Consider the following 21,489-nt stretch of genomic DNA (forward strand, 5'->3'; position numbering starts at 1 on the left):
TCCAGAGTTTAATTGTGCGTTGAGTAAAAAAGAACTTTCTCCGATTAGTTTTAAATGTGCCCCATGCTAACTTCATGGAGTGCCCCCTAGCCTTTCTACTATCCGAAAGAGTAAATAACCGATTCACATCTTCCCGTTCTAGACCTCTCATGATTTTAAACACCTATCATATCCCCCCTCAGTCGTCTCTTCTCCAAGCTGAAAAGTCCTAACCTCTTTAGTCTTTCCTCATAGGGGAGCTGTTCCATTCCCCTTATCATTTTGGTAGCCCTTCTCTGTACCTTCTCCATCGCAATTATATCTTTTTTGAGATGCGGCGACCAGAATTGTACACAGTATTCAAGGTGCGGTCTCACCATGGAGCGATACAGAGGCATTATGACATTTTCCGTTTTATTCACCATTCCCTTTCTAATAATTCCCAACATTGTTTGCTTTTTTGACTGCCGCAGCACACTGTACCGACGATTTTAATGTGTTATCCACTATGACACCTAAATCTCTTTCTTGGGTTGTAGCACCTAATATGGAACCCAAAATTTGTGTAATTATAGCCTGGGTTATTTTTCCCTATATGCATCACCTTGCACTTATCCACATTAAATTTCATCTGCCATTTGGATGCCCAATTTTCCAGTCTCACAAGGTCTTCCTGCAATTTATCACAAGGGGATGCTAGTTCATCCTTATCTCGACAAGTGGCTCATTCAGGTGAAGTCTGAAGGGAAGTGCTTTGCCTACATTCGGTGAGTGACTGAGAACCTGGAGTCCTTAGGCTGGGTGATAAACTAGACAGTCAGCTGGTCCCATCTCAGTCCTTGGACTATCTGGGTGCGAGCTTCAACACCATGGTGCAAGAGATGTTCCTCACCCTGGAAAGGATTCTCAAGTTGCAGTCGCAAGTGGTTCGTCTGAGGGACCTGCCAATCCCCAAGGTCTGGGAATATTTGCAAGTCCTATGCTAGATCTGGTGCCATGGGCTTTTGCGCACATGTGTCCCTTATAGAAAGCTCGCCTATCCCGTTGGAATCTGATGTTGGAGGAGTTTCAAGTGCCATTGCCACTCCAGGAAGAGGCAAGGTCCAATCTCTCGTGGTGGCTATCGTGGTCAATTTGGAGAAAGGAGTGGATCTGGAGGTTTCAGACTGGGTGGTAGTGACCATAGATGCTAGTCTCAACATTTTGGGGAGCAGTGTGTGTCAAGGATCAGCGGCCCAAGGGCAGTGGGCCCCAGTGGAAGCGTCCTGATCAATCAACCGTCTGGAAACAAGGGCGGTGCGGAGGGCACTGCTGTTCTTTCTCCCTCAGATTCAGGGCCAGGCAGTACATGTGTTCTCGGACAATGAAATGACAGTAGCCTATATATCAATCGGCAGAGTAGAACGAAGTCATTTGGTGGCTCAGGAGGTTCACAAGCTCTTTGCCTGGGTAGAGCTTTATCTAGTGGCTCTCACAGCATCTCACATAGCAGGTCGTAATGCCTCTGTATCCCTCCATGGTGAGACCACACCTTGAATACTGTGTACAATTCTGGTTGCTGCATCTCAAAAAAGATATAATTGCGATGGAGAAGGTACAGAGAAGGGCGACCAAAATGATAAGTGGAATGGAACAGCTCCCCTATGAGGAAAGACTAAAGAGGTTAGAGTTTTCCCTTTTCATGTGTCTGCTTTGTATATATTCATTGCAGGTTATTTACCTCCTCTCTTTTTTTTTTTTTTTCCTCTTTTTCCACGTCTGTTCTGCTTTTGTCAGGTTAATACAGGTATGGCATTCTAGGGGGTATCTTCTCTCCAATTTTGAACTGTTTTTGCATTTTGAATATGTACCTTTCTGTTTCGTATTTTGTCATATATTTATACTGGGTTTTTCTCTGTGCTGCATTTTTTTTTTTTTTTATGTAGTAGTGGTAGTGATGTCATGGAAGAAGCTGTGTACTCTGCCTCCGTCTGCTGGTAGGGGAACATAACCCACCTATCTGGACTGGTGTAGCAGGATTCATGGAAAGAAAATTAACAAATAAGAATTTCTCCATGGTAGGCTTAGACCTAGGATTGGTTGGCAAAGATTTTGGTTTTAGCTGGTTGGTCAGATTGGGTTGAAATAACTAATGAAAAATCCATTTTTTTTAAAAATCTGTTAGTAGTTGAAGAACTTTGCTGTACTTCTATGACATCTTCATGTGCTTGTGAATATGTATTTATTGTAATATAATTTTTTTTAAAATCTAAATTGCAGCTTAAATCAAAGCGTCCCTATATTTGTTTGCACAATGGCATATCCTACGGTCCCTTGCCCTCTTCACATTTTTGAGCCCTGCTACCGGCTGATGATTCGAAGATGCATGGAAACTGGCACCAAACAGTTTGGGATGTGTGTTGATGACCCAGTAAAGGGGTGAGTGGATTTAAAAAAAAAACCAAAACAAAACCACAGCTTTTCTTGAAAGCATGAGATATATATATATTTTTTTTATATATATAGTGTGGAAAAACCTGTTTCTGTTAAAAATCCTGTTTCCAAAACTGAAGCAGAGGAGCAATGTAGAAGCGCAGTGTGTTTCCTTCGTGTGCGAAGATGATCGGCAGTTCGATGGTGCATTGCTGATCAAAGCCACTGAAATTACTCTCTATTTTAATTCAGTGTCAGCTAGACTATAACCTGACTTAAGACATTCTTTCTACATACTGCGTCTGCACAATCTCCTCTATAGAATAGGAACCGCCAATCCCTAAAATCCTGAAAGGTTAACTGCTTAAAACCACACGTTGCTGCGTTTTGTCTCTGAAAAATGTAAATCCGTGTAGGGAGTGTGTCTTACAGTGCAGAGCTGCTAGTAGTTATCCTGCTTCTGTAGAAAGTTGGATACCTTATTGGTCAATATAAAGACTGCTTTAAAGTTTACACTTGTGCACGCGGGACCTCTGAAGTCCGTATTGTTCAGTTACCTCATGTAGTGGATGTTGGATGATTTATTTTTTTTGCAGGTGATATCTTTCGCTGGTCCAACTTAAATATTGCTCAAAGATAATACTGTGTGTGTGTTTTCCAGACTACATTTGCCCCTTCTTTCAATATGCTCAAGAACTCCTGATGTCTGTATCCAGTTGGAAATGAGCCAAGTATTGTTTAGCAAGTAAAAATATATTTTTACAAGCCGTAAAGCCCGTTAAAACGGGCTACATCCCTCTGTCTCTCACCTCCCCCTCATTCTCTCTCCCCTCACTCTTCACCACCCCCCTCCCCCACCCACTCCTCTCCACCCTCCCTCTCCTCTCACTCAGTCCCCCCTCTCCCTCCCAATCAGTCCCCCCTCTCCCTCCCTCCCACTCACTCAGTCCCCCTCTCCCTCCCTCCCACTCACTCAGTCCCCCTCTCCCTCCCTTCACCCACCTCCATTTCCTCCCGGCGCCGTAAGCGCGACTTCCCGCAACCCTCACCCGGCTCCATTAACTCCTCCCGCTCCTGCCGGCAGATCTCGGGGGGGTCACTCCCGCGCGCGCGGCAGTGACCCCCCCGAGATCTGCCGGCAGATCTCGGGGGGGGGGGGCGCGGGAGGGACACCCCCCCCCCCCCCCCGAGATCTGCCGGCAGATCTCGGTGGGGGGGCGCGGGAGTGACACACCCCCCCCCCCCCCCCCCGAGATCTGCCGGCAGATCTGGGGAGGAGAAGCAGCGGCGCGCGCGCGCGGCGCCGCTGCTTCTCCTCCCGCTCCTGCGGCCCCACCGCCATTTTTTTTTTCTGATCGACATCCTTGCCCGCACATGCGCAGTAGAGCTGCGCTCTACTGCGCATTTGCGGGCCGTCGGTCACAGGCCATTTATAAGGTAGATTGCTGCCAACTGGCTCCATTTTGTTTTTCTTCAAGCTAATCCAGCCCTGATTTCCTCTCCATTTGCCCTATGGTGTGCATGGATTATTTCTGTCAACAAGCAGGCATGAATTAGCCATAACTTGTGGGTGACATCTGACAAGTCCCAACATGCACCCACTCTTCAGTTCAGTAAAGCAGTAAACGCATTTGCAGGTTTGGTGGGGAGGTCTTTCAGGGATCTGTGCTGAGTACCCAGATTGCGGCCCACAAGCTCTACATAGTGGAATATTTGTATGAATACATGTAAATGCTAAAGAGTGATGGAATCGTTAAACGCAGAGCAGACAGACTTCTGTTGGGGAGTGTGAGAAGTACCTCATCCATTCTGCTTAAACTTTTGATACAGCAGTCAGGTATTTGGCTGCTTCCATTGGAGCCTAAAGCTTGTACGGTTTTGAGAGTAGCCTCTGAGAGGACATACGTGATCATCTTTTGGATGTACCTTGTACAGAGGACAACTTTGTCGCTGAATAAAATTCAAGAGATGACCGTTTTGTTTTAAGGAACTCCAGTCCACATTAGTTTTCAGCTGCAATGGGGAACAAACTGGCTTCTGCCTGACAGCCATTATTTTTCCTACAAGTATCTATTTTTTTTCAGATGTCCCTTCCATGCTTTCTTTCTTTCAATATCAAGCTTCTCCCATTCTTCAGCAGCTGCCCGCTCAGGGCCGTCAGAGGCATCAGCCAAAGGTTCAGCAGTAGATATAGCATTAACCCAGGACCGGTTCTTGATTAGTTTTGAGACCCACATCACCAACTACTCCAATGGGTGGGGGAAAGAGTCCTTCCTTCTGGAATGGCTTTGTCACCAACTTGATGGGTCCTGGAAACTGTGGAGTAATGGCTACCGGTTGCGCTTCTCTCGCCTTCCTCCAGCCCAACAGATTTCACTCTTCAATTGCACCTGGAGATGGAGTCACTCCTTCAGCAGAATGCAGTCAAACCTGCGCTTTCTCAGCCATGTGGCCAGGGATTTTATTCCTGCTATTTTCAATCCCGAAGTCATCAAGGAGATTGAGGCCTATACTAGTCTTGAGGCGACTGAACATGATGTTGGTTCACGAGAGCATAAAGATGAAGTCCTTCCCGATAATCTTAATTCAGCTAAGAGATTGGATGTGTGTGCTGGATCTGGAAGATGCTTTTGCACATGTTCCCATTCACTCTGCCCATCAGAGGTTTCTCAGGTTTGTGGTGAAAGATGCAAACTACACACATTCCCCTTTGCATCTCAGCAGTCTCAAGGTTGTTCACAAAATGCCTTGCAGTAGTAGTGGCACAGCTTCATGTTCCTATTCCTACACCATGGGTGGGGATGGATCAATTTCTGTCAATTCTGGAGTCCCCTGAACTACCATTTGGCTCCTCAGTACTTCCAGGTCAACTTTTGCCAAGTTAAATTTGGTTCCCTTTCAAAGAACTTAATTCATAGGAGCCTGGATAGTATCTTCAGGAAAGTTTCTCTCCATCCAAAGAATTTCATTGCTGATGGGCCTAGCAAGGTCTGTCTTTCAATAGGACAGTGTGTCAGTCGGTCCTGGTCCTTATTGGATATATGGTTCCTCTGACTCATTTGCACATGTGGGGCTTCCACAGTCAATGGGATTAGCCCTGCTATTATCCCACCAAATCTCCCTGACCCTTGGGATGAGAGCATCCCTTCAGTAGTGGATGAATCCATAAGAACATAAGAAATTGCATGCTGGGTCAGACAAAGAGTCCAACAAGCCCAGCATCCTGTTTCCAACAGAGACTAAACTAGGCCACAAGAATCTGGCAAGAACCCATGCTACTGATGCCAGTAATAGCAGAGGCCATTCCCTAAGTCAACTTGATTTAATAGCAGTTAATGGACTTATCCAAGAAATTATCCAAACTTTTTTTGAACCCAGCTACCCTAATTGCACTAACCACATCCTCTGGCAACAAATTCCAGAGCTTAATTGTACATTGAGTGAAAAAGAACTTTCTCCGCTTAGTCTTAAATGTGCTACTTGCTAACTTCATGGAGTACCCCCTATTCCTTCTATTATCCGAAAGTGTAAATAACCGATTTCACATCTACTCATTCAAGACCTCTCATGACTTTAAAGATCTCTATCATATCCTTCCTCAGCCATCTCTTCTCCAAGCTGAACAGCCCTAACCTCTTCAGCCTTTCCTCATAGGGCAGCTGTTCCATCCCCTTCATCATTTTGGTTGCCCTTTTCCTGTACCTTCTCCATTGCAACTATATATCTTTTTTGAGATGCGGCGACCAGAATTGTACACAGTATTCAAGGTGCAGTCTCACCATGCAGCAATAGAGGCATTATGATATTTTCCATTTTTTATTAACCATTCCCTTCCTAATAATTCTAACATTGTTTGCCTTTTTGACTGCTGCAGCACACTAAGCCGATGATTTTAAAGTATTATCCACTATGATGCCTAGATCTTTTTCCTGGGTGGTAGCTCCTAATATGGAACCTAACATCGTGTAACTACAGCAAGGGATATTTTTCCCTTTATGCGCCTTGCACTTGTCCACATTAAATTTCATCTGCGCAGAGGCTAATTTCAAAGGGGGGTCAGGTTTTGGATGGCCTGTACCCTCTGGATCCAGTGGCAAGAGACTGCTTACATTTTCCGAAGGTAGATGCACTTGTGTGTGCGGTCTCCAAGTGGACCACTATTCCCGTGGAAGGAGGAACGGCCTTGAGGGATGCTCCATGATAAAGATTGAGACTATCCTTAAACAAGCATTTGAAGTGGTAGAAATGACCTTGCAGATCGCTTCTTGTTGTTCCTTGATGGCTCTCTTGTTTGCTTCTCTCCCAGGAGGTTGATTCTGGAGTAAACTCCAGGGCAGTTATGGAACCAAATGCTGCTTTCTTGGCAGATGCATGCTGTGATTTGGTCTGCACTTCATTCAGGGGAGTGGCTTCGATTAGTAGCGGTCAGGTGTCAGTTATGGTTGAGAAATTGGTTGGCCTATGCGACCTCCAAGGCTAACTTCACCAGATTGCCCTTTAACGGCTCATTCTGTTTGGCAGTGAGTTAGAGAAACTGGCCATTAAGTGGGGTGAATCTCCGGTTCCTCATTTTCCAAAGGCTAAAAAGCAGGTGCAGCTCTCCTTTAATTTCTATTGAGAGGTCGTGCTAGAGGATCCAAGTGTTTTCGACTCTATAGAGGCGTGAACTTTCAAAAGACTCTACCCTTCGGTAGGTCTCAGTCCTTTCGTCCCCAACAACCCAGAAGAGGCACAGGCTTGGGGAGTGGAACCTCTTGAGCCTCCCAATGAAGGTTTGCTGACCCACCCCCGGGAACAGGAGATAGGGGGGATGCCTCTCTCTCTCTCTCTCTCTCTTTTTGTTATCAGAGGTGGGTCAGTGGGTCCTGGAGGCGATATGAGAAGGTTATGCGATGGAGTTTCATAGTGTTCCTCAGGACATGTTCATGGAATCTCCCTGTCACTCCCCACAGAAGAAGCAGGCAGTGTAGGGTTCATTGACAAGGTTCCTCAGTCTGAGGGCTGTGGTCCCAATGCCAAAGTCTCAAGAAAATATGGGGCGATATTTCATTGTGCCAAAGGAGGGCTCTTTTTGTCCCATTCTGGACCTCAAAGTCATCAACCATCATCTGCACGTGAAGCATTTTCGCATGGAAACGTTGTGCTCTGTGATAATGGCCGTGTGGGGGGATTTCTGATGGATCTGTCTGAGCTGTATCTCCCATTCCCATCCGACTAGAACATGAACATTTCCTGCGGTTTGTAGTTCTGGGTTGCTTTTCAGTTTCAGGTACTACCCTTTGGTCTGGCCACCAGTCCCAGAACCTTTTCCATGGAAATGGTAATAGTTGTGGTAGAGTTGAGGAAGGATGGAATCCTAGTACACCCATATTTGCACGACTGGCTGATTTGCACAAAGTCGCTAGAAGAGAGCCGCCTGGTGACTCACAAGGTGATTTCCCTGTTGTGGGAGCTCAGCTGGGTAGTGAACCTGGCCAAGAGAAGTCTTCAGCCTGCTCAGTCATTGGAATACCTCTGGGTTCGATTCATAACGAAGCTGAGCAAGGTTTTCCTGCCTGAAGCTCGAATTCAGAAGTTGTTGGCGCAGCCTGTGTCTGTTGAAGAACACTCTGTGCCCAACCATGTGGTCTTACCTGCAGGTACTTGACTTAATGGCAGCAACCCTGAAAGTGGTACCGTGGGCAAGGGCACATATACGTCCTCTGCAGCACTCCCTGCTGTTTCTGTGGAACCCGCAGTCTCAGGACTGTTCAACTTGGTTCCACTTGCCGATGGAGGTCTCCTCCCAACTGCAGTGTTGGCTGCAGGCAGATCTGAGGAGGGAAGTCTCCCTTGCCCCATTGGACTGGCTAGTACTGACAACTGATGAGAGTATTCTTGGTTGGGGAGCTCACTGTCGAGAGCTGACGGTGCAAGGACACGAATGCAGAAGAGTCTCTCTGGAACATCAATCAGCTGGAAGCCAGGATGGTCCGGTTGGCATGTTTACAGTTTGGTGACAGGCTGCAAGGTCGATCAGTCTGAATGATGTTGGACAAAGCAAAGACTGTGGCTTACATCAATCGTCGGAGGTACCAAGAGCCAACACGTGTTACTAGAAATAGATCAATTTATGGAATGGGCAGAAGTGCATCTCCAGATCTCAGCCTCACACGAAGCAGGAAGAGATGACGTAAGGGCAGACTTGCTCATCAGGGAGAGTAGGCATTTCAGCTGATTCTGGACTGCTGGGGTCTTCCGTTCTTAGACCTCCTGGCGACTTAGCACAATGCGAAAGTTCTGCAATTCTTCAGCCACAGGAGAGATCCAAAGTCATTGGCGATCGATGCCCTTAGTGCAGGAGTGCTTGGAAGATAAGTTACTATATGCCTTTCCTTCATGGCCCATGTTGGGCAGATTGGTTTGGAGGATCGAGCGCTACAGAGAGATGGTTCTCTTGGTGGCTCCAGACTGGTATACAGATCTGTGGACACTCCTAATGGTTTCGCCTCCTGTTTTGTCTTATGGTATGGCACTTGAAAAGGCTCTCTTGTTGAAATGGGGAAATCTCAGTAAGGTGACTTCCACCTTACTGAGAGCTAGAAAGTTCTCCACTTCCTTGATCTTTGTGCAGGTTTGGAGAGTGAGGATCGAGGCCAAGATTCCACTCATTTTGGAATTTTTGCAGGATGGCTTGAATAAAGGTTTGGCCCTTAATTCCTGTTTCAGGAGTCAGGTGAATGGTGGTTCCTTGTCAGCTCATCCTGATGTGACCCATTTCCTGAAAGGCGTGAAACATCTTCGCCCTCCCTTGCAGTTTCCAGTATCCTTATGGAGTCTGAATTGGTCTTGGATTTCTTAGCGGGTCCTACTTTTCGGCCAGTGCATGGCCTGTCTGTGCAGTTACGGACTTTGAAAACTGTTTCTTGTAGCAATTTGTTCTGCACATAGCATTTCCGAACTGCAGGCCTTGTCTTGCTGGGAGCCCTTCCTCGGTGACTCCAGGGGCGATACAGCTGCAAACTGTTCCTTCCTTCCTTTTTTACCGAAGGTGGTCACTGAATTCCACTTGAAAGAGAGGAAGCCGCAGAGGTGTATAGTCTGTTTCAATCCCTGGATGTCAAGAGACACATCTAGTATCTAGAGGTTACCAAGCTGTTACGGAAAACGGATTGCCTAATTGTTCTTCACGGCAGAACTAAGCAAGGAGAACTGGCCTCCCAGGCTAGAGAAGCCCATTGGATTAAGGAGGTAGTCATGGCAGCATACATTGATGCTGGCAAGACGTTTTCTAGTCAGGATAGGGCTCATTCCTCCCACGACACTGCCTGAGCCCTAGTGGAAGTTAATTGTTGTCTCCCGTCAACATTTGCCGAGCTGTGACATGGTCCTCCTTACACACCTTTTCCACATATTATCGTCTGTATGTTCAGGCCTGGGAGGACACTGCCTTTGCGTGTGTTTTTGACTGGTCTGCAGGTAGCCTCCTGCCTATTCAGGAGTTGCTTGGGTACATCCTACTTGTTCTAGATTCATCTGACTGGATGCTAAGAAATGAGAAATTACTACTTATCTGATAATTTCCTTTTCTTTAGGACAGTCAGAAGAATCCAGCTTCCTTCCCTTGGCTGCCGAATGATTGCATAATGATCCTCCTGTGTGCCTGCATGTTTCAGGGATTACGAGTAAATACTGCTCCAGTCCCTGGTCTAGTGTTATCATCTTGGCTGAGCTCAGTGTGCCTGTTAGCTGAGTTTTGACATGGTTATCTTTTTTTAGGCAAGTTTTTTGCTAGTCTGTCCACAGTTGCTTTTGCAGAGAATACTGGCGGGCTTATGTCACTACAGGAGTATATATACTTTGACATCAGCTTGCTTCGTCTCCATCTGCCGGTAGAGGTGCATAATCCACTTGTTCTGGATTCATCTGACTGTCTGAAATTATCAGGTAAGTAGTAATTTCTCATTTCTTTTGATTACTCTTAAGTCCATGCATACTATGGGATAAACCCCAGGATTGGACTAGCCTGTTGACTCTTATTGTTCCCCTCTTGTAGGTTTGAAAGCTATCTGTGCTGATAGGGCTCATTGGCTCTTGAGACAAATTGTGAATCATTTTTTTGGAATTCTGTGTATTTAAACCACCAGATTCTCTAAATACAGCAGCTGCGTTTTGCTCACATTTTATCTAGAGCCAATCTGTTTATAGAAGTTTTTGGGAATGAATTGGAGTTTCCTGGAGGCATGGAGCCTTATTTTCGCATTCTGTATATGAAAGCATGGGCTGTTTTTAAAGATCTGTTTCTCCTCTGCAAGTTGATCTTTCAGTTCATTATTGCAGGTTTAATGTAACCAAGACCATTTAAATACAAGAGGATCTTAAAGCTACCTTATTTGTGTTAACCAATCAAATGAATGGTACCCCAGGCAGAGCTGCAGGGAAAGATACTGTAAAAATGTGTTGCTGTGTATTAGCAGGCTGCATACTAGTCCCTCATTTATATTAAAATAGAATGAGAATGCAGTTTAGCTCCTGCATGAACACTACAAAAATTTAACTATTTGATCTGTAGGGCCTTCGGTGCATGAGAATTTTCTCCAATGCAAGGTTCTGTTTTTGTTGTAAACGATGAGGCCAGTATTCAAACAAATCCTACAGTGGATAACTTAAGTTATCAGGGATATTCATAAGTCTAAACATCACACTGAATATCCTCAAATGTATCTAGGAATACCTACCCCTAAAACTTGGAAAGTTTAACCAGCAATATTCAAATTTAGCTGGTTAGGTTTTGAAGTTAGTTGATCTTTTTTGTTTTGGTTTTTTAATTAATTTATTAATTGTTCTTCAGATTAAAAATCACCCAGAGCAATGTACAAAAAAAACACAATGTCACAATATCATTCAGTTTACATCACAATATAAAATAACCATTAATACATTACATTTTTAAATATTATAGAGGAATATATATACAGTAGGCACCTAGATAACTTTTTAACCTTGACCAGCAATATTTAGAGAATAGCCATTTAAGTGCCTAGCAGGGAAAATTAAAATTCAATCAAGCAGACCCAGCGGCCTGATGCTGTACCTGAGTGAGCCAATCTTTGGACCTGCTGGCCTGAAGGCACCCTCCCACCCCGGTTTAGTGAAAACCACTTACCTCTGGCCTACTTCTCTCCTTTCCCTGCCCCACCCAGCATCCTCCCTCTAGTGTGGGATCGAGGTACTCTTACTGCGATGTCGGTGGCTTCCAGCACTACTGGCAAAGCAACAAAACGAATGTCTTGTGAGCTCTGTGCTGCAAAGGGTTTTGGAGGCTTAGGCTTATTTGGGTAACTCCATTCCACCCTGGAATGCCCCTTCCCTTTATCTGGCTAAGTGTCAATGATATTCAAGTTTACCTGGACAAATGCCTTTGAATATAGACCTTTTATGTAACCTTTTAAGAGCATGGTTTTCTTTGGACTGGTAAATAATAAATACATTCAAAAAATAAATCTGAGAGCCGCCTGCATGGCTGAGGCTGTAGAATTGCATGCAGTATCGTGTGGGAGATACAAACTTAGATCACCCTCCCCCCATTCATCAAGACTGCTCATGGTACCCTCATTCTTTGGGAGGGGAGGAAGATGGTAGTGGCACTCAAGCTACACTTTGGAGGAAGTGGTTGAGCCAAGAAGTGTTTTTTGGAGCCTCTAAGATGAAGTTGGGAGTTAGGGGAACGCAGCACAAAACTGTCAAGGTGCAAACTGACTCTTTTGGTCCACGCAGCATCCTCCAAAGATTCTTTCATGTACACATATTTGAAAGCTTTTAGAATGAATCCTGGCACACTAGTAAAGCACTTGAGTTTCTTGTGGTGAGGTGTTTGTTTTTTGTGTGTTTTGGAGGATTTTAGTTTTCTTTCAGAATTGCCATCTGGCTTTTTATTTTTTAATGCTGTTTAGGTCAAGTGTGAAGAAAGGACCAAGATCTTGAAAGTTCATATATATATATATATATATATATATATATATATTAAGCACTACAGAGCTAAAAATATTAGATCTCTACCTGAAACTGATGCATGAACTTTGATTACTAGATTTGCAGATTATGGCTGCTTGCTGGAGATTCGAAACGTAGAATTCTTTTCCGATGGCCGATCTGTAGTGGACAGCATTGGGAAGAGGAGGTTTAAGGTGGTACAGCATGGCCAGCGTGATGGATACAATACAGCAGATATCGAATACATTGAAGATGAGAAGGTAGGCTTGTGTAAGCATTTCCTGCTTACTTTTTTTGCTCTTATTAACTCCTTCCTTCGGGGTGCGAGCAGCAAGGAGCATTGGGGGCTGGATTTGATTGCAGGACTCTGCAAACAACAACAAAAAAAAAAAAGTCCAGGCTTCCAGCATGGCATGGGTTCTCTATCACGGCACCTCTGACCTGCCTTTGACGTCAGCACCATGCGGGCATAGCTGTCCAGGGGTCTCCTTTCTACAGGCAGCACAGCTTTGAGAGTATAGGGTGGAAGTGACGAGACACAAGGACACAATTTCTGTCGCTCACAGCTGAGCGACAGTTGTCAGGGAGAGCAGATCACTGCAATGCTGCCGTTGCCGAGGGGAAACCAGCAGAAGAGTTGCAGAGCACAGTTTGATCCAAGCCATCGTGGCTGCTGGGTATCAGGTGTACTGGCAGCCATTTTAGTTCGTGTGGTAGAACAGTACTAATAGTGCCCAGGAGAAGCGTAGGAAAAGGCTTCGTATTTGTGGTGCCTGCCATATGAGGGCAGTCATCCCACAGCCTCCATTAGTCTCTGCAGCAGGTGTTTTGAGGCCCAAAGAGTTGGGCAGCAGGGTAGTTTGCTTCAGTTGGAGCCCCTCAGGGCCAGCCTGAGGGGCAGGCAGGGGAGGTCGCTCATGATGGACATGCTTCTGCTCTGACCACCTCTTCCCCCCCCTTGTTCCCTATACCCATGGCTGCCAAGAGTCTAGATTCAGAAGTCTCGTTAACCATCCCAAAAGGGCCAGGCATGGATCTTGCCACAGTCTCCTGGCTAGAATTTTTTTTAAAGGCCTGATCGTTTGCAAAGAACAGAAAGGATAGTGTACCAGAACAAGAAGACATCTCAGCCAAGACCACCACCTTCGAGGAGTACAAAATGCCCGGAGCTGCCTTTTCTCCCTCTTGAAAGACCAACAAGCAGTGAAAGGAAGACGGAGGGGATTGCATACATGAGAATGAGGACCGCGTGTCTTCTCTGAGGATTCGGATGGGTCAGAATCTTTTGCAACCAGCGGGGAGAGGTAGTCCTAGAAAATTGGGAGATCCTGCCGGATGTGGAGCCTCACAGGAGTATGCTAAGGCTTTTCCATCATGAGAAGTTGCCCAGACTGCTGTCGGAGCAGATTTAGGAAAGGCACAGAAGAAGAATCCAGTCTTGGTCAGCTTGCGTAAAACGTTATTGTTTTTGTTTTGTGTTCCCCCCACCCCCTCCCCCCGATGCTTGAAGCAGCTCAGAAACTGATTGATTTGAAATGGAGTGCTCCAGAAGCGAACTTCAGAGGAGGTTGATGGTTGGCTGGCATCTACCCCTTAGATCCAAGGGCACAGGAGAAGTTGCATTTTCCCAAGGTGGATACTCTAGTGCATTCATTCATGAAGCATACCACCATACCAGTTGAAGGTGGAGTGGTCTTGAAGAATGCATAGGATTGTAGAATTTGAGGCTATCTTGAAACAAGCCTATGAAGCGATGGCTATGAATTTGCAGGTTTCCACATGCTGCTTAGTGCCACAAAGGGCACACTCTCTGGCCAAGGAGATACTGGGAGATAATGCTCCATATTTGGAGCCAGGGCTGCTTTTCTAGTGGTTGTTGGCTATGACTTGGCTTGTACAGTGGCTGAGTCTGTGATAGTGTTAGCTGACAAAAAGCATTGTGCCTCTATTTCAGAGTCAAATCTGACTGTTACTCTTTAAAGATAATCTCTTATTTGGGGATGTACTAGAGAAAATGGAAAATCGATGGGGAGACTGTTTCTGCTTCTACTGGAAGCTAAGTTGACCCTACGAGTCCCCTTTTCTAAGGGGTGTGTTTGCAACTTGTAGCGTTTTCTTCTTTCCAGGAGTTTGGGAACTTGAAAGTCTGTCTTACAGGACAAATGCAGTCCTTCCAGCCAAAGAAGGCTGGTAAGGATGGTAGCTCCAGTTTCAGAGATGCCTGGTCCTCCCAATGAAGATCTGGGGGGTCTGTCTTCTGGTATCAGAGATAGGGGGGGTGTCTATCTCAGTTTTATCAAAGATAGACCTAGATTATTTCAGACCAATGGGTCCTGCAGGATTTTTTGGATTTTTGCCAAATTTTTTTTTTTTTTTATGGCTTCTCCATGAAATTTCACAAAAAAGCAAGTGGCCATCCAAGCCACCTTGCAACAGTTGGTATACTTAAAGGCTGTAGTTCCAGTCCCAAAGGATCAGGAAGGTACAGTTCTCTTCCATTTATTTTGTGGTTTCAAAAAAGGAAGGGGCCTTCCCTCTGTTTTGGATCTGAAAGGCATAAACAAGTTTTTACACGTGGCTCACTTCAGAATGGAACTTTGGCGATCCGGCATTACAGCAGTGCAGAAGGGGGAGTTTCTTACCTCCCTCAATCTGTTGGAAGCCTATCTTCATATACCCCTTCAAGCAGACAATTGGCAGTTCCCTGTACGTACCCGGATCAGTCCAGACTCCTGGGTTTTGCCCCCCCAGCAGATGGAGACAGAAGTTTTCAAAACAAAACTCCGCCTTAAATAGGATGGTGCCACCTACAGTCCGGCAGTATTTCTCTGTCTCCAGCAGATGGTGGAGGTGCAAGGCTGTGCTGATTGCTCAAGAAAATTTTTGAAGTCTCGGCACTGGGAGTGCGGGCAGCTATGTGCCGCAATTTTGCCTTACGAGCAGGCCTTCGCTGGGTTCAGCAGTTACAGGCTAATGCTGGTCTTTCCGATGCAGAAGCACAGCAAGCAGGGCGTCTGAAAGCTTTGATCACTTATAGTGTGGATGCATTTATGATCTGTTACGGACTTCGGCCAGATCCATGGTGTCGGCAGTCTCTGCTCGTCGGCTCCTGTGGTTAAACTGGTCAGCGGATATTTCCTCCAAGGCTCAGCTGGTGTCGTTGCCTTTCAAGGGTAAATTGCTTTTTGGCAAGGACCTCAAGGATATGATTTAATCCCTGGGGGAGAACAAGGTTCACAGACTGCCAGAGGATAGGCCCAAATCGAGGGGCTTCTTTTTCTTCCCGGTCTCGATTCAGAGGGAATCGGAGATTTCGTCCGTCCAGAGCTCCTGCTTCTTCCTTTCGGCAAGCGTCCGGTCGCCAACAGCCCTGGTCTCTGCCCTTTCATGGCCGACGCTTTGGCAGAACCGGGGCTACCCAGTCCGCATCTGGGGCCAAGTCTTCCCAATGAAGGGATGCCGACCCATTCCTCTGTTCCAGCTGTTGGGGGCAGATTGTCCTGTTTTACGAGGAATGGGTCAAGGTGACGTCTGACCAGTGGTCCTTGCTGTGATAAATCAAGGCTACGCTTTAGATTTTGCACACCGCCTTCCGGAGCGGTTTCTGTTCTCCCCATGCGGTTACAAAGAGAAACGACAGGCAGTACAAGATACTTTGCTACGCCTTCTGCAACTCGGCTCCATCACCCTGGTTCCTCAGGTGGAGCAGCGAAAAGGGCATTATTCCATTTACTTCGTAGTCCCCAAAAAAGAGGGGTCCTTCCGACCCATTCTGGATTTATTTTATTTATTTATTTATTTAAATTTCTTATATACCGGCATTCGCGATGGGAGTCGCATCATGCCGGTTACAAATAACAAGGTGTGACAACAGAATAAATACTTAATAACTTAAAAACATTAACATGTGATAGAAGAATAAGGTAGCAGTTACAATAAAACAGGGATAAAATGCAACTTGGAATGAAGAGAAGGCAAAAGAGAGATTAACACTGAGATAACAAAAGAATGACCAAGGTAAATAGAACCAAGGTAAATAAACCTGCCTCATTAAAAAGAGAGAACATTATTGAGTTGTCAAAGGTTGTTGATTACTCTGACGGGAGTTCTTAGTTGCTTAAGTTGAGAGTGGGTTCAGTTGGTGTCTGGAAAGGCTTTCAAGAATAGCCAGGTTTTAAGTCTTTTTCTGAAAGTGGGGAGGCAAGGTTCCTGTCTCAGTTCTGGTGGTATAGAATTCCACAAGGTAGGTCCTGCTGTAGAGAAAGCCCTGTCTCTGAGAGTCCTATGGTTAAAGGTTTTTGCAGGAGGTGCCTGTAATGAGTCTCTGTAGGACTCTCTGATAGGTCTGATGGAGGTATGTTTTTTAAATGGGATTTGGAGGTTAAGCGGAGAGAGTTGAAGTTAAGCGGAGTTAAGCGGAGAGATTTGAAGCACATAAACCACTGCCTCAGGGTGCCACGTTTTCGCATGGAGACGTTGCGGTCAGTCATTGCCTCTGTAAGAAAAGGAGAGTTTCTGGCGTCACTGGACCTAACAGAAGCATATCTTCACATAGGCATTCGGGCCAACCACCAGAAGTTTCTGAAGTTCTCTGTGATCGGTTGCCATTTTCAGTTTCGAGCTTTGCCCTTCAGTCTTGCCACCGCGCCCAGAACGTTTACCAATGTAATGGTTGTGGTGGCAGCTCATCTGCACAGAGAGGGGTTCCTGGTGCATCCATACCTGGACAACTGGTAATTTGGGCAAAGTTGGAGTCTCTCGTTGGCAATTCGCAAAGTGCTTAAACTCCTGCGATCAGTGGGTTGGGTGATCAACTTAGCCAAGAACTGACTGGTACCCACCCAGTCTTTGGAGTTTTTGGGAGCTCTATGCGACACTCAACAGGGGAGAGTGTTCCTTACCTTGTACATATTGGCCGTCTCCCCAGAGTGCGGGATTATTTGCAGGTTCTCAGCTCCATGACTTCCACCCTAGAGCTGGTGCCCTAGGCCTTTGCTCATATGCGTCCTTTACAGTCAGCATTGTTTTCGTGTTGGAATCCAGTCTCCGAACAGTTTCATTTACCTTTCCCTCTTATGGATACGGCGCGCTCCAGCCTCGATTGGTGGCTTATCTCGGATAACTTATCCCGAGGAGTTACCCTGGAGGTGCCTGAATGGACAGTGGTAACCACTGATGCCAGTCTCTCCGGTTGGGGAGCGGTTTGCCTGACGAAAGCAGTGCAGGGACAGTGGTCCCAGGAAGAATCTCAGTGGTCAATCAATTATCTGGAAACCAGGACAGTGTGGTTAGCGTTGCAAGCATTCTGCCCTCTCCTCCAGGGGAAATCAGTCAGAATTCTTTCCGACAATGCGACCACAATGGCTTATATCAATTGCCAAGGGGGAACCAAGAGCCATCCAGTGGCCACAGAAGCTAGGCAGCTGATTAGCTAGGAGGAGAAGCATTTAGTAAGTATTGCAGCATCTCACATGGCAGGAGTAGACAACGTTCAGGCAGACTTTCTCAGTCTGCACCGCCTCGATCCTGGGGAATGGGAGCTCACAGACTAAGCTTTCCAGCTCATATGCGACATGTGGGGGCATACCCCGCATGGATCTCATGGCAACATTTCAGAACGCCAAGGCTCCGTGCTTCTTCGGTTGCCGCAGAGAAACAGGAGCAGAAGGGTAGATGATCTGGTGTTGCCCTGGCCAACCGACGTGCTGCTGTTAGTCTTCCCTCCTTGGCTGCTGATAGGCAAAGTGCTCAGGAAGTGGTGATACACCCAGCAGAAGTCATCCTCTTAGCTCCAGAGTGGCTGAGACTGCCTTGGTTTGCGGACCTGGTCAATCTGGCAGGGGCGGGTCCCCTGCGGTTGCCACTGCTCCCGGACCTTCTCCATCAAGGGCCCATGTGTTTTGGAAGAGGTTGATTGCTTTTGTCTAGCGGCATGGCTTTTGAGAGGCGCCGCCTTAGGAGCAAAGGGTATTCGAACACTGTGGTGGCAACACTTCTCCAGTCGCGCAAGACATCCACCAACCTCACGTATGTGCAGGAGTGGAGAATCTTTGAATCTTGGTGCGTGGATCAGGTGATTGTTTCTACTCAGTCTTCGGTGTCGGATATTTTAGGTTTCTTACAATCCAGACTCGCCAAGGGCTTATCGTTTAGTTCCCGGAGGGTTCAGGTGGCAGCTCTTGGTTGTTTGCACGGTTCCATTCAAGGCGTAACATTGGCTGCTCACCCCAATGTGGCTAGTTTCCTAAAGGGGGCAAAGCATTTACATCCCCCGATCAGGCACCCCCATTCTTTCTTGGAATTTGAACTTGGTTCTCTCAGCTCTGTGTACAGCGCCCTTTGAGCCTCTGAAAACGGCTACATTAAAGGCTCTCACGTAAAAGGTGATTTTCCTTATCGCTATCACATCTGCTCGCAGGATATCGAAGCTCCAGGCTCTATCCTGTAGGAAGCCATTTCTGAGAATTTTGGATTCTGGTGTGTCCTTGCGGACGGTTCCTTCCTTTCTTCCGAAGGTGGTGTCTGCTTTTCACATGAATCAGTCAGTGGAGCTTCCATCGTTTCTAGTTTTGGACCGGTCAGACCCTATGTCTAAAGACTTACAGATGATGGATGATGATCGGGCGTTGTTGCGTTATCTGGAAGTTACTAACACGTTTCGTGTGACGGACCATCTTTTTGTGCTGTGGGCTGGTCCGAAACGAGGAAATTTGGCATCTAAAGCTACGATTTCGCATTGGTTGAAAGAGACTATATGCTCGGCATATTTACTGCATGGTAAGCCTGTACCGTTTGGTCTTCGGGCTCCTTCTACTTGTTCGCAGGCGTCGTCTTGGGCGGAGTGTCAAATGGTCTCACCGCAGGAGATCTGCAGGGTGGCGACTTGGAAGTCTTTACATACCTTTGCCAGACACTACAGACTGGATGTTCAGGCACCGGGTGAAGGAGGCTTTGGAGAAGCAGTGCTTAGAGCGGGCCTCTCCAGATCCCCCATCCCAGGTAAGAAAGCTCTGGTACATCCCAGGAGTCTGGACTGATCCAGGTACGTACAGGAAAAGGAAAATTAGTTTCTTACCTGATAATTTTCGTTCCTAAAGTACCACGGATCAGTCCAGAGTCCCTCCCAGGGAACGCATGGAAGTAAGGGAGAGTCTACTCAGTTATTGATTGATTTTGTTTTCAGATCTGCAGAAATTGGATTGACTGTCCTCAAGTGGTTCTACTGGTTCAGTTCCTAGGAGGGTTAAGTGAGCCAGTTATTTCTTTTTCTTGTTGAAGGGTTATTGTACATAGTTATGGTGGGTTTTGTGTTTTTTTTTAGAGGCATTTTGCTTTGACATTGAGTAATACTGCAGGAAAACTGTTTTGAAAACTTTCGCGATCCTTGGCTGACATTACCAATTCTGGGCTCTACCCTTCGGTTTGGCTATGGCACTGTGGACGTTTTCCAACGTACTGGTGGTGGCAGCTGCTGCTTTGCACAAGGAGGGCATATTGGTTCACTTGTACCTGGACAACTGGTTGAACAGTCTCAAGTTTGTGTTTGCCTGAAAGGTCAGGTCATCTCTCACAGTAGTTCAGTTGCTACAGGACCTCGGCTGGGTAGTGATCCTAGCCAAGAGCAGTCGAAAGCTGGCGCAGGCACTGGAGTACGTGGGAATCTGATTTGACACGGTACAACGCAAAGCTTTCCTCCTGGAACAACGTATGCAGAAGCTGTGGGAGCAAATACAGGCCCTGAGAGTAACAATTTGGCCGATGATCTAGTCTTATCTTCAGACATTGGGATCTATGTCGGCAACCTTAGAAGTTGTTCCATGGGCAAGAGTATATGCGACTGCTGCAGAGATCATTGCTAACCTGCTGGAATCCTTAGTCACAGGAATACCTATTATTACTGGCCCTTCCAGTGGAGGTGAGGCAGAAACTACTTTGGTGGATGCAGAGGGAACATCTTTCCAAAGGGGGCGGATTTGGAAATTCCAAATTGGATAGTAGTCACCATAGATGCAAGTCTCCAGGGATGGTGAACCCACTTTCAAGAGTTGGTGGCTCGGGAGCAGTGATCCCTCAGAGGAAGCAAACTGATCCATCAATCACCTGGAGGCTTGGGTGATTTGCTTGGCTTTCCTGGAGTTTGTGGACCAGTTGAGTGGAAGAGCAATCAAGGGTGATGTCTGTCAATGCCACGGTAGTAGCATACATCTATCATCGAGGAGGAACCCATTGTCACCAGGTCTCTAGAAATGGACGAGCTACTACCATGGGCAGAACAGCATCTTCAGGCACTCTCATGTTGCAGGGGTGGGCAATGTTCAGGGGAGTGGGAACTGGTAGACACCTTTCAGCTCACCATGCCTACATCTGATAGCAAGTTGCACTAACTCCAAGGTGCACTGGTTTTACAGTTGCAGAAGAGACCCACAAGCTCTCGGAATAGATGTTCTCATGCAGGACTGGCCACAGGACCAGCTGCTTTCTCTTTCACCTGTAGCCTATGATCAGCAGACTATTGCAGAGAGTTGTGAAGTATCTGGGGCTAGTTCTTCTGATGGCCCTGGATTGACCACACATACCTTGGTATGCGGATCTCCAGCAGCTGTTGGTTGACAGGCCATGGAAAATTCCGGTAACAAGGGATTTTCTCCCACCAGGGACCAATTCTTCATGACAATCCAGATCAATTTTATCTTACGGTTTAGCCTTTGAGAGGTCTAGGCTATTGAAGCGGGAATATTGGACACAAGTGGTGAGCACCTTATTGTGAGCTCGAAAGTTTTCTATCTCTCCCACATATATTAGGGTCTGGAGAGTTTTCGAGAACTGGTGTGCGAAACATCCTACCTGAGCAGGGATACCCTTCATTTTGGACATTCTCCAGGAAGGCTGTTGAAAGGTTTGGCCTTTAAGATATTGAAGGTGCAGGTTGCAGCCTTAACTTATTGGTGCCAGGTTCAGGGTAGGCCTCTCTCGTGCCATCTGGACATAGCTAGATTTTTTTTTTTTTAAGAGGGATTACAGTATATCAGACTGCCATTGAGGTTACCTATTCCGTTACAGGACCTGCACCTGGTATTGACGTTTTTGGCTGGTCCCACCTTTCTCCCCTTCAAACAGCTTTCCTTA

General features: G+C 46.4%; 1 protein-coding gene across 1 annotated transcript in view; it reads left to right on the forward strand.

Moving 5' to 3' along the window:
- LONRF3 (LON peptidase N-terminal domain and ring finger 3) overlaps positions 1–21,489 on the forward strand; it is a 91,198-nt gene that overhangs the window by 45,734 nt on the left and 23,975 nt on the right. Inside the window, exons 8-9 of the mRNA XM_029607590.1 lie at positions 2,239–2,397; positions 12,461–12,623. Of these exons, the coding sequence (XP_029463450.1) occupies positions 2,239–2,397; positions 12,461–12,623 (322 nt within the window). The remainder of the gene's footprint in view (positions 1–2,238; positions 2,398–12,460; positions 12,624–21,489) is intronic.

Source organism: Rhinatrema bivittatum, chromosome 6, assembly GCF_901001135.1.
Source record: "Rhinatrema bivittatum chromosome 6, aRhiBiv1.1, whole genome shotgun sequence".
Classification (NCBI taxonomy): domain Eukaryota; kingdom Metazoa; phylum Chordata; class Amphibia; order Gymnophiona; family Rhinatrematidae; genus Rhinatrema; species Rhinatrema bivittatum.